This window comes from Haemaphysalis longicornis, unplaced genomic scaffold (assembly GCF_048455015.1).
Source record: "Haemaphysalis longicornis isolate Haplotype H1 unplaced genomic scaffold, Haemaphysalis longicornis Haplotype H1 scaffold_3, whole genome shotgun sequence".
Lineage (NCBI taxonomy): Eukaryota > Metazoa > Arthropoda > Arachnida > Ixodida > Ixodidae > Haemaphysalis > Haemaphysalis longicornis.
Window position 1 is genome coordinate 86,362,630 of NW_027526335.1, and position 13,954 is coordinate 86,376,583.

The following is a 13,954-nucleotide window of genomic DNA, read 5'->3' on the forward strand; positions in this document are numbered from 1 at the left end:
AGCCAAGCGGTTTATGTAGTCATAAGCGTTCGAAACTCGCGAACCGCTGGCGCTTGTCCTACATCTCCCCGTCGTTTAGAGCCAAGGAAATTATAGGTACATTTGAGGCAAAATATACGCAATTACCCTGCAGCGCCTGCGTTCATTTAGTTAGGAAAGCTCGCTGGGTTGGTTTTTATGATAGTGAGCGAAAAAAAGCGGCAGCGCAAGAAAACAATGGCGCTTTCGAAATGACGCAGAAAGGTTCCAGCCGCGCAAGAAAAAAAATGGCGCGTTCGAAGTGACGCAAAACAGCTCCAGCCTACAAAATTTAAACAAGCACAAAAAGAACAGAACTCCCGCTGGCGCAGTTTCAGGCAGGGGCGCGCGAGCACTGCGAATGCGGGAAATTTGAAATGCATGGGGTGATAGCAGTGAGTGAATAACGGCAGTACAGCCCATTATGGCGAATCACTGCTCTGCACTTCCGACAGCTTTCACATTGAGTGGAACGGCTTTACTTTTTTTTTTTGTGCTTGCTTTTCCTCCCGCACGTGCCGGCGTTGCACTGCCACTATTTTTCGCTTACTATCGTGAAAAGCGACCCAACGAGCGTTCCTAAATGAACGCGGACGCTGCCGGTTAATTACGCATATTTTGCCTCAAATGTACCTGCAGTTTTCGTTGCGCTAAACAACGGGGAATTGTATGACAAGTGCCAGCGGTTAACGAGCTTCGAACACTTATGACTATATAAACCTCTTGGCTTTCGAAGCCTCTGTGGGACATCGCGACAACAGCCGCTATGACAGAACGCCGCGTGGCTCTACTTGGGTCCAGCAAGCGTGCTACGACGACAAGCGGAGCCCCTAAAGTTATCTGCACTTAAAAGCGATTTTCTGCGACCGGCCCACGCCCGTGCGGCCGAATCGCTCCTGTGATGAGGGTGTACGTGTTCGAAGTCATACTTGCGTAGGTGGCCACGTGATCCATCTCACGTGACTTTAGGACTTTTCAGGAGAACAAGGACAAAATCAGGGCACATTCATACGGTTGCATTCGCCGCGCCAAAAAGGTATCGCTTTAATACCGCACTTGCATTTGCAAGTTACGTTAGCCATTTCATGAGCTCTGCCCCGTTATCCTTTGCACGGGACCATTTTGTGACCGTGCTGTCATCGGTCTCGTTGGGAGGAATGCTTTGATGCCTAATGTGGTGGTAAAATGAACAAAGAACACTCCCACAAATTTTGCCGCATTGTTTCTAGGTGCGGGCGAGCCCATCTGAGGTGGAGTTGAAATGCCGAGGGATATACGTCTGCTCACATGCTAATTCGTTTGGTCGCCTTTGAAGTTCCCGCCGTTAACCTGAGTCGTCTTTCACTGAATTTACGCCATAACCGCCAGGCAGAGAGTTTTACGGAAATAAAATAGAAACCGATCAACTACGGGTAAGATTCTTTAATGAGTTGTTCTTTTTCTTGTTTAGCGTACGAACAGTGCCAGATGGTACGGCGCCTGCACGGCTCTTTCAAGGGGGACGACGTGCAGTACGGACAATACGTCAGCGACATCCCGAAGGCCGTCCTGTCGCTGCTCAAGAACGTCACTTTCGTCCTCCTCATTCTGTCCTCCGCCACCGAAGGTACTGTACCTCGTGCAGTAGTCTGTCTGTCTGTCTGTCTGTCTGTCTGTCTGTCTGTCTGTCTGTCTGTCTGTCTGTCTGTCTGTCTGTCTGTCTGTCTGTGTCTGTGTGTCTCTCTGCCAGCGGATGTCGCCGCAGCAATTTGTGCTGTCGCTACGTGCTTCCCGCTGTTAACGAATGATGCATCAGCCACCCCGTGGTTGTGAGAATTAAGTTTTTAGATGCCAAGCATCTCATGCTCGGGGCTGTGTCCCTCCCTCCCTCGTTGTCGTTTTCCGCCGTCCGCACTCTACTGCGCATGCGCGTCTCTTCAGCCCCGTCAGCGTTTGGGCTGACGTCAGCACCGTCCACTGTAAAAAGAAATAGTTAGGCGGCGCCCCGTTTCGATCACACGACTCTCTGGCCGCAACGGGAGGTACGTGGCGCTCTTCCCACTGCGCTACAAACCGAGACGGGAGCATGTGTTACGACCGCGCCTTATGTCCTTCACTCATTCAAACTACGTCAAGAAGCTACTGATACAACGAAGGCCCGCGAAGCTGAACGTCAACGGAAACTACGTACTGAAAACTAATGGGAACTTCAGTCGACCCCATGGCTGCTTCGCATACTACTCAGGGTTCCCTATACGGGAAGATGGTGTAATTTTTTGTGTGCGTATTCTTTATTTTAATTAACCGTATGGTATTTGCTGTGTGCGCGATTGGAAACACGCGCGGCGAGTGCTGAAATAACACGCCCCGCTTCGGCGCTCTCTTTCATCTCCGGTGTATTATCGTTCCTTTTTCCTTGTTCGGTGCCCGAGCTTTCACCCCTCGCGCAACGACGGTTTTCTGTCCACGGACACGAAATATTCCGCAATCGAAGCAATGCACAGCTTCGCTGTAGAAAAACGCGCCTGGTCCAAATGAATACGTAGCACCGCCATACGGCACACCTGTTAGCACAGGTGTAAAGCGCTAAATTTCGAGCTCTTGGCGCAATTTTCATAATGCGCGCAAAAACACGCAGAAAAGCCACTGTATATTATGCAAGGGGTAATCAAGGTGTGGAAAGCATTTGCTTTAATCTGGCAGAAAATTAAACCTAGACACTTTTCGCACGCCTACTGTGGCCCCTAGATGTCCCAACGGGTGTGGTTCGTTTCGGTAACGGAGTGCTTCTACCCTGATCAAAAAAAGGCGCCCCTTGTCTTTTCGTGTTTTTCAGCTATGATCGGCACCGCTGTCATGGCCTTCTCGGTGAAGTTTTTTGAAGCGGAATTTGCTCTGACCCCCTCAGCAACAGCAGCGACCCTAGGTAAGATGTCGCTTCTCTTTACGCGCGTACTTCCCTCGATTTTATCCGCACGCCCAAACACTCTTTGAAAAATAGATGCATGTTTGAATTGATGCGCGTTTAAATAAATAAATAAATAAATAAATAAATAAATAAATAAATAAATAAATAAATAAATAAATAAATAAATAAATAAACGGTAGCCATTAACTGCATATCAGGGGTTAATTCTTACGAAGCAATCGGTGAGAGCATAAGCTATTATGACAGGTGGCACACACATGTAAAAACACCGCCCCCAATGCGCTGCTCATACTGAAGGTTGGGAATAACGATTCCATCCGCATTCCAGCCAGCTCAAGGATGGGGATCGTGATAACGATGGTAACGATGCCGATGAGGATACTGTGACGTACGTACAAGCACATTTCTCCTGATTGAGGGTCAAGCATACATTTAACTCTATGATGACATTCCGTCTGTGTTGCGAGAAGAATTCGCTCAAGTTTCGCGGCGGTGTCGACGCAGGCTCCATCCTAATCCCAGCGGGTGTGGGCGGCACCTTGCTGGGCGGCGCCCTCACAACCAAGCTGGACATGAAGGTCCGCTCCATGCTGAAGATGTGCTACGCGATCGGCATCGTCCCCTGGCTGTGCATGTGGACCTTCGTGCTCTACTGCCCGACCGCGCAGCTCTTCCAGGGAGACGCCCGCAGTAGCAAGTGAGTCTTCGGCCCGTCCTGCAGCTCTTCAAGCAGCTGCGCGGTAACGTGCCGCCCCCGGTGGCTGCTAATATGCAGGGAAACTGGAAGCTGGCCTTTGATACGTTATGGCTCTCGCTCATATGCGTGAAGTAATGAAAGCAACTATCCAAAATTTCAAATTTTGGGCTGTGAGGTGCGCCGTAGGGGAGGGCTCTGGAATAATTTTGACCACCTGGAGAATCTTTCCCGTGGACCAAAACCTCGACACACGGGCGGTTTTTTCCTTTTTTTTTTCGATTTTCGCTTCTATCTGAAGAGCGGCCGCCGCGGGCGGCAATTGAACCCGCATCCATGGGATCAGCAGCATAACGTCTTAGCCACTGACAACAATGGCATAACTTGGGAGAATAGCTATGAAGAGATGAACTAAAAGTTTGTGGGCGAAGAACGGATGCAGAACACCCACGATAGGAGTCACTGAACACCTTCAAAGAAAGCCTTCGTCCTGCAGTGGACACAAACATGATTGATTGATTGATTGATTGATTGATTGATTGATTGATTGATTGATTGATTGATTGATTGATTGATTGATTGATTGATTGATTGATTGATTGATTGATTGATTGATTGACGAGGACATAATGTCGCAGTGAAGCTGGTAAAATATGTAAAACTTCAAAAATGGTTCAGCACGTGCAATATTGAATGTAGTCGCAAATGTGACTTGGGAAAACCTTGAATATACTTCGCTACCTAACATACCCCAGGAGTGCAAGACCACCCAGAGGCACAACCTCAGCAAGATCATACGTGAATATCCAAGATATAACAAGAACCTCATAGAAGAAATAAAAAAGATACGTATGATCAAACCCAAAGAGAACCACAAACCCCACGAGGGAACTCCAAAGCCCGAACTCGACCGCCCCACTACAACAGCGGAAGTCTGGGAAGCCATCCAGGACCTTGGGACAAAATGACGATGCTGTAGAAGCACTAACACTGTTTATGACTTTAAGATAGGAAATAGGAATCATCCTGAAGTAATGGTAAACGGCCAACGTCATCGTGATTCCCAAGCCAGAAAAGACGTTACGGCTAGAGAACCTATGATCCATTTCCCTGACTTCGTGCATGGGAAAGCTCAATAGATTCATCCTGAAGCAATGGAAAACGACCAACGTCGTCGTGATTCCCAAGCCAGGAAAGACGTTACGGCTAGAGAACCTAAAATCCATTTCCCTGACTTCGTGCATGGGAAAGCTATAGCGCTTGTTGTAGTCAGAAGACTTTATAAATAAATGGAAGACGAGGATTTATACCCACACACTATGACCGGATTAAGACCAATGTTATGAACTCTGACGTCATGTTACAACTCCAATATCAGATAGACTGAAATAGTACATCATCGATAGACACAAAAGCCGTCCTGGGACCTAACAAAGACCTTCGATAACGTGAGCCACAGCGCTATCTTTGAAAACCTCGGGTTTCTAGGAATTGGGTATAGAACGTACAATAACGTGAAGTATTTTCTATCTGACGGAACGGCAAAACTAAAAATACCATTGAATGGAATGAACCCGAACTGGGAGCAAGAGGCACACCGCAGGGGTCTGTTCTCTCCCCCTTTCTTGTTCAATATAGTCATGATCGAACTGCCCGGACAATTGAAAAAATAGAAGGGTTACACCACAGCATATACACAGATGACCTCACGCTCTGGGTAACCGGTGGCAGTGATGGCGCAATACACGACACCTTACAGGAAGCAATCGATATTATAGGCCTACGTCGAACCCAGGGGTCTCATATGCTCGCCAGAAAAATCAAAATTACTATTATCAGAGTCCTTCAATGCTTTTGAAGGACTCTGCTATTATATTGGACAAACAGGGGGAGAAGCAGTATATAGTGCCTATCATCAAAGTCCTGGCGCTACGATTTCAAGCGGATGGTTATAACACCGAAGCCATTCATTATCTGAGAATCCCTGCCGAATGCACTCCACCCCATTCTTATCCTGATTATCTCTGCCTCGTGGTTGGGATCCGGGGTCACAACTTGGCCTAAGTAGATATATTCGCTTACCACTTCCACTGCCTCGCCACCTATCTCAAACCGATGTGCTGTCTCGGGGTTATTGATCATTACTTTAGTTTTCTGCATATTAATTTTAGGGTCCACGGTTCTACTCTGTCCAGTGCGGTAAGCATGCTTTGCAATTCGTCCCCTGAGTTACTGAGCAAGGCAACGTTATCAGCAAATTTGAGGTTACTGACGTATTCTCCATTAACCTTTACGCCCACCTGTTCCCAATCAAATGTTCTGAATATCTCTGGTAAACATGCTGTGAATAACATTGGAGAGACTGTGTCTCCTTGTCTGACGCCCTTCGTCATCGGTGTTTTACTGCTCTCCTTATGGAGGACGATGGTAGCTGCGGACCCATTGTAAAATGTCCTCTAGTATTGTTACATGATGCTCGTCTACACCCTAATTTCACAATGCCTGAATGATGACTGAGGTTTCAACCGAGTCAAATGCTTTCTCATAATCTATGGAGGCTATATATACGGGTTGAGTATACTCCGCGCCCTTCTCTGTTTTGCGAAACCCTGCTTGTTCATTAGGTTGACTGAATCCTAAGGTGGCAGAAATTATGTTCGCCATTACCTTGGTCAGCACCTTATATACGACTGACAGTAAGCTGATTTACTGTCACTTTCAAGTCCTTCATGTCACCTTTCTTATGGATTTGGATAATCATCGCGTTTTTGATTCCGGTACACGCGCGGTCATTAGGCATTGCGTATAGAGGTTAGCCAGTTTATCAAGTACAATTTGCCCGCCATCCTTCAAGAGGTCTGCTGTTATCTGATGATGTTATCTGCTGTTATCGGGTGCTTGTCCCCCTTGCATTTCTTTCAAAGCCTTCTTTAATTCTTCTGTCGTTACTGGTGGGATGTCTATCTCCTCTTAACTACTTTCTCGTTCGGTATTATCATCAATGCCATGGCTACTGTGCAGATCTCTATAGAACTCCTCGGCTACTATAACTATTTTATCCCTATTTGTGATGACATTCCCTTGGTTGTCTTTAAGTGCATACATTTGATTTTTCCGCATGCCTAGACGCCTCTTCACTGCTTTAAAGGAGCCGTGAAGAGAAAACACAAGTTTGGTTCATTCGAAAGATTGCCTCGTTAGAACCATACTGACACCACTTTTAACACAAACTTCGCTCAAATAAGCTACATAATTAGGAAAAAAGGGAATGACCATGCGACCCACCAGCTCATTTCCCGCAACAGAACCTATGTCACACGAGAATGCTCTGTGATTGGCGGAGGCCGGCAAAAGCAAACGCAAGTTAGGCAGGGCTTACCAGTTTGCATAGTGAGCTATATGCCCATTAAACATACTGCACATTCCTTTTATGACACTAAGAACGGTGGAGTAAACGGTTGAAGTTCCGAATAAACACGCAAGCGTGTATGCCAATGCGTACGAAACTACCGCCAGCCGAACTCGGCATCTCGCCGTCGCCACCGTCGCGCAGACGAATTTTTGGGGTTCGAGGCTCTTCGGGGCCAACGAACAGTCCCAGCACGCACAGCCGCGACCTTGCTTGCTATCGCAATCCCTTCACAGGAGGTTGGCCGTCATATCGCCATCCAGCAAAGGTAAAAATAGAAACGAGGGGAGTAAGGAACAGCAAGCAGCGACGAGGTAGTGACAGTCGTCGCAGAAGTTTTGGAATGGTGTTGGCTTGCTGCTGTTGTTAGGAGCTCGTTTCCAGTTTACAACCACTGAAAACTTGAGTTTGTTCGAGTACTTTACAATGAAATTTCGCTGCTGCGTTTTGAAATCACCATGTAGTACGGGCAAATCGTCGAGGGAGTGCGACATCCCCGCCGCCCCGCCGGTGAGGAGATCTCCTTTCATGTGCTGCCCAACGACGAACCTCGAAGCAAGTGGCTACGTTTTGTGAACTTTGCAAACGGAGGAGAAAGAGAGCTAAGGGAAGTACGAGTGTGCTCGCTTCATTTCCGAGGAAGTGATTATGGCAGGGACCCTTACGTTAGCTCACTCCTGGGACTTGCTGGCGCTCGTCGCCGACTTCGTCAAATCGCCGTCAAAGCGCTCTGACCTTGGGGGGGAGGGTGGGGGGGGGGGGGGGAATGCCGTACACACTTGACGCTCGTATCTTTCTGGTCGGAGCAGAGAGCTCGCGCGAACGGCTTTCTATACACGACACCGGCCAACTGGCATAAGCGATACTGCTACTGAAATTGAACTATTATTAACCGTAATAAAAATACGGCACATGCGATTCGTCCGTCGCGACGGGGCTGACGAGGCAGTGGTGCCAACGGCTGGGCGTTCGTCTGTTGTGGCTATCGCGGAATGGTCGCTTTCCGGTCCATCTGCGTATCCCACAACTCCTGCCGCTCGTGCACTTAGAAGCATTGAGCGTTCAAGTGGTGTGAGGTTGCTAAATGCAAGCCCGAGCTTCTCGGCGGTTTTTGTTCCCCGGATCAGGCGATTCCATGACTAGGGCTGCGGGTGCACTAGGTTTTACTAGTATTTCTAAATTGGCTGCCGTCTCGGTTTCGGCACGAGATCCGGTTCCTGTTTGATTGCCGCGTGTGGGTGCTATATGAAGTCGACATACTAAGTATCTGTTTCATGGACCGGCTCGTATGACGCCATTGTTCACGTCACGAAATGTGCAATTTAGCGGGAGATTAAAATTTTTGGCTTAAATTGCCTTATTTCTCAGTGAATAAAGCATCATTTGCTTCCGGGAAAGCGCTTAGGGTACTATGAAACACCTAATCTTTCGAATAAAACAAACTGTAAGGCGGGTTTATTGCCTTGACAGCGGAAGGAAGGAGGGGCACTCAGAAGTGGCAAACGGATCGGTGGCCCAGCCGGCAGAATGTCTCGAGCACTTCACGAGCTCCATGCCGATGACGATGCCGCTGCGGTGGCTGACCTTGTTGCCTCGTCGTCGTCTGTACAAACCAGGTGGTCAATCCCCTTGAGCGGGCATACGCCAATCACAAGGACAATGCTGACTGTTGTGGCCGCGTAGCAAATCAGTTGTTCGTTAGTGCTCGCATGGTGGCTGCGCGCCACTTGCTCGTCTTTCGCACTACAAAACTTTTGTTTTCTCTTCATGGCTCCTTTAAGACTGCCTCCGTTCCTTACAGCATGGTCGATTCTCTCCATAATATACTTCCGTATGTCAGCTGTCTTACGCTTATTGATTAATTTCGAAACCTCCGCTAGTTCTATTCTGTCACCTTGGGTGGAGATCGTCATGCTTTTCCGTTTCCAAATTAAATATTTAGTCTCCTGGGAAAGTTTACGAGTATCCTGTCTAGCCCTTGTACCTCCGACTTCTACTGCACACTCCGTGATAATGCGTGTGAGATTGTCGCTGGCTTCCTGTATCGTAAACCCTGCTTCCTTGGTTAGAGCTGAATATCGGTTCTGCAGCGCGATCATGAATTCTTGAACTTTCCGTCTTACTGTTAGCTCACTGATAGGCTTCTTTCGTACTAGCTTGGTACGGTCCTTCCTCAAATCTAGCCTCATTCGCGATTTAACCACACCGTGGTCGCTACACCTCACCCTTCCGAGCACTTACACATCCTGCACGACGCCAGGGTTATCTATTTCATTTTTATGCGCCCCCATTCGGGCTCATCCACGTCCACTTCCGGCTCTCCCGTTTGCAGAAGGAGGTATTCATGACGCGTAGACTATTTCGTTCTGCGAACTCGACTAATAAGTCCCCTCTGCTATTTCTACAACCCAGACCACAGTTCCCAACTGCCTTGTATCCAGCCTACTTCGTGCCTACTTTAGCATTGAAGTCTCCCATAACTACGCTAGACTCTGTTTTTACACATCTTCATACAAGCCTTCAACTACCTGGTCGTTGTGGCTGGATGTAGGTGCGCAGCCCTGCACCACCTTGAACTTGTACATCTTATTAAGCCTAATTACAAGACATGCTACCTTTCGTTAATGCTATAGTATTCGTCTATGTCGCCAGCTATGATTTTATTGACTACAAATCCCACTTCCAGTTCTCTTCTGCTTACTAAAACACGGTAACATAGGACGAGTTCATTTTCCAGCACTGTAAAGGCTTCACCTGTCCTCCTAACCTCGCTAAGCCCTAATACATCCCATTTAATGCCCTCTAATTCCTCGAACAACCCCTTCTGGGGAGGGGAGGAAACCCCCTCGCAGGTTCTTTTCAGGTATTCAGTGGCGACTCGGACTTGCCCCCCAGTGCCAATAACTTAACGATGGTGTTTGCAAAGAACATAACAAAACATATTCTTTAAACCAACACAAACACGGCAGGCAATTACAACTCAAAGTTAACAGATACATACAGATACATAAGCATACGGCAAAGCAAACAAAGAAAACATCCAAAGGATGTCCCCACCGAACGTTCTGGGCGATGAGGCGTTGTCCGCAGGGCATCGTGAGTTCTGCTGACGATGAGGCGTCACGGTTCTACAATGGCATCGTCGAGCGTGCCGAAACGTCGATGAGGAAGACGCACCGTTGTCCTCGTCAACGGTCTGCTCGGCCCCCACTCACGATCGGGCACCTTGTAGCAGCGGGCAGGAAGAAACCAGCCACTTCTGGTCGACGATGGGCGGCAGGCAGCGGGTCGTCCAAGAGCGGAGCACGCCAACGTTGCGCCTCCACGATTCAAAAGTCGCGCCTCGGCCCCAGGATGCCAAGACGCCAGGTAGAGCTCGGGTCCCGAAAGCCCGACGAGCTTCGAGTCTTTCACCTGCACGTCGCGCTGCTCGAACCTGCTCCGTCCACTCCTCGCGGCGTTCTCCTCCGGTTCCAGCCTCAGCTCCCCAGCTCCTTGCTTGTGGCCACTTCTCATTGGTCCACGTCCTCCCCTCGTGTGGCTTGCCGCTTTTTTCTTCGGCGCAACCATACTGAGCGCAATCCCCGCACTCGCATTCGCGCTACGAGCACGTGGGGGCATGTTTCGGCCACGCTGTCTTCGTCGTCGTCGTCACACCGAGCTTTCCACCGAGCTTTCCTAGATAAAGTTATCGTGTTAAACGTTGCCATGTTCAGATTCCAATGGCGGCCTGTCCGGATCCAGTGACTCTTAGCGCCCTCTGCTGCGTCACAGGTCTGACCGCCGCCGTGGTCAGTTGCTTCGCAGCCACTGGAAGCTGAGGGCCGAGGGTTATTCAGCGTATTCATGAGACGTTGTGGCCATTACTACCCCAGGGTGGCCAATCCTGCTCTGGTGAGGGAGTGCGTTGCCGGCAATGGTCGCTGGGATCAGGCCGCACCCCAAGCCTCCATCTGCAATTCCGTCAACACGCGGAGTTTTAATCCGGTGGGAATTGTGCGGCACCGGGATTCGAACCATGGTCCTTCTGCACGCGAGGCTGATGCTCTACCTCTACGACACCGCTGCATCTACACAAACTGATAAACCGAGAATAAAAGCAGAGGGAGGTGTAGAAGCCGACTGATTTGACAAGAAAATTTGGGGCAAGAAATCTCTTGACTGGTGACCGACAGACGCGGGCAAAAGTCGTTATGATGGGTTTCGAAACTGCAGCGTAAGATCCATAGGCAACTGTGATGGTAGCAATGACAATGAGTGCAACAGGTCGGAGTTCCTACTGCGAGGTCACTTGCATCGTTAAATTGAATTATATTGAATAACCTTTATTATGGGAGGCCGCATAGCGGCAGTTGAGGAAGAGAAATGGAGATGATGGGGTGGCCCTCAGTCATGTATATTGCTGGTTGAAGATGACCCGTGGTATTTTAGGAGGGAGACTGTAGACCCCATCTCACACTATCCTTGTCAGGCCAATCGTAAACTATTCTTTCCAGGGCACTCGTAATTGAAACAACACCTAGACGATGCAGAAAATTGAAGCCCTCGTAAAGGGAAAGGATATAGTCCGGGCTACCTGCACGCGATGTGCGACTGTTAAAGACTGCGATGTTATTAACTTTGCGGAGGAGGCAACGGCAGTCCTGGATGCTCTGATGTGGACGACAGCCAGGTTGAGACGGATGGAACAGGGGCTGTACGTATTCGAGTCAGTCAGTATTGCACTCGATTGTTGATAAGTCTCTCAGTAATTTTACACAGAGTTGTGTACGCAGCGCTTCCGCTGGATGACGCCACCGATCTGCTCCAGGTGCGATCGTGTAACACGAACAGGTAGCGGAAGCCGCGCCCGCGCACCGCCGGGTCAGAGAGCAAGAAGAGCTAGCGCTCCCCGATAGGCCACACGAGCCACCGTTGTAAAGAAATGAGATAATTAAAAAGTTTTTTTTTAGTTCAGCCAACCGTTCTCAATATAGATAAGTTGGCTGAGGGGGATGGGCGCAGATTAGAAAGTTGGGCCGGATATAAGCTGGGTTTGGGTATGGGAATGGAGGGGAAAAGGTTTGGGCATGTTGATTCATAGTCACGCAGGACAGGAGAAGCGTTAACTTTAAGCAAATTGTGTATTGCAGGACTAGCGCATATAAACACACCTGGCTCGCAAAGGGGGTCAGATAACCTTAAAACAAAAACAAAAAACGAAAACCGGAAGATGAAAGATGAAATGCTAACTGAGGCCAACTTGAGTTTGTCGAGAACTAACCCTGTCGACGAGTGGTAATTTATGGTCTTAAGGAGTCTTAAGGGGGGGCCATCGCCCAGGTTACGGAGGTGCTGCCATGTAAGGCCATCATGGCCAAGCGCAGAATCGAATTTGCGTTGGTGGAGGACAGCCTCAAGTCCAGGAACAGTGAAAGGGCTGCCTTTTAAAATTTTGCCCTGCGCCGATCTTTGGCAATGTTTCGATTTGAGGCTCACGAAAAAGTGAGGAGTTACCTTCACTGCATATCAAATTTGGCTTTTTATGGACCCGAGCCATACGACTGATGCATACCAGGGCGAATTTCTCAAAATTCTTACAGTTAATAAGAAGGATGGGAGGAAGCAACGGAAACCCTTTCATCTGGACTTCTAAGGCCTGCCAAAACAATGCTTACAACAGAAGTCCTTGCCTTTTCCATGTACTATAAACATGGCCATCACAACCAGGAATCTAGCCTTGGATATGACAGTGTGTGGCACTGGGCCAGACTCGCCTTTTGGCCCAGTACCTTCTGTTTGACGTCTGTTGCTGAGGGAAGGGGGGCACGCGTATCCACGTGGTTTCGACTGTAATTCGATGCAAACGTGTTCAGTCTGACTGCGTGTGGAATTCGGTGTAATAAACCAAGACTTCGCGTTCTGCCGCGTTTCAGCCGCACCATAAATTTCATCGGCAAGTGCAACGAAAACTGCCAATGCCGGACGGACCTGTTCGACCCCATCTGCTCAGTCGACAACGTGACCTACATGTCACCCTGCTACGCAGGCTGCGCCGCGAGTGAGGTTACACTGGACGACTACGGCACGGTAACTTCCCTGTGCTCAGTACACATGCGGGCAACCGCAATCGTTGTAGGTGCGGAGTACCTTAGGACCACACAATGTCCGTCCGCATCCGTTCGCATAGCATTTACAATCTCAAAAAATCACACAGGCACCGGCCGGATTCGAGCCTGTGTCTGGTAGACCAGACATAATTTGTGTTAGTCGTCTTACCCATTGGGCTACGACCGTGCGTTAGTACCCGAGAGTCAAACGGCTTACTCCCTCGCCTGTAACGGTGCGGAGTACCTTAGGACCTCCTAATGGCTGTCCGCGTCCATCCTTGAGCAAACCACCATAAAGCGAAAATCAAGCGAAATTCGATTTGAGCCGTGAGTTGCAGTTTCATTTAGGGAATAATCAAGGTGCAACTTACGGCTTAAATCGAATGACGGTCGGGGCGCAAATCGGATGTCATTTCGAGTCCCCGTACTCCGCACTCTCGCCCTCATCCACGATGTGGAGATGCTGCCATTTTTGTTCAGAGCTACCTATACGTGAAAAATTTTGGTCCGTCTGTATGTCCGTCTGTCCCTCGATTCATCCGACGGGCGAAAAAATGCGTATAGGCGTTTCCTAGTCAGCACAGCCACGTGATGCATGGCGCCATCTAGGGGCATGTTTGAAGCTATGTCCACGTACATGTGACCCTCAGTTTAATCACTCAGAACCGCTTGGTCTTGTAGTGTAGTAGTTCCGCTCCTGCGAAGCGAACATCCCAACCCGGGTTCAAATCCCATTACCGCTTTTTTTTTTTCATTTTCAAGGGTTTGCCATATTTGAATATTAACGTTTGTTATCACGAATATAATCTCTTTATGAGATCTTTATGCATTATAAA

The 13,954-nt window shown here is 48.8% G+C and overlaps 1 protein-coding gene across 1 annotated transcript in view; it reads left to right on the forward strand.

Moving 5' to 3' along the window:
- LOC144175310 (solute carrier organic anion transporter family member 4A1-like) overlaps window positions 1–13,954 on the forward strand; it is a 49,028-nt gene that overhangs the window by 23,810 nt on the left and 11,264 nt on the right. The window contains exons 5-8 of the mRNA XM_077704392.1: window positions 1,469–1,624; window positions 2,834–2,923; window positions 3,431–3,623; window positions 12,945–13,098. Of these exons, the coding sequence (XP_077560518.1) occupies window positions 1,469–1,624; window positions 2,834–2,923; window positions 3,431–3,623; window positions 12,945–13,098 (593 nt within the window). The remainder of the gene's footprint in view (window positions 1–1,468; window positions 1,625–2,833; window positions 2,924–3,430; window positions 3,624–12,944; window positions 13,099–13,954) is intronic.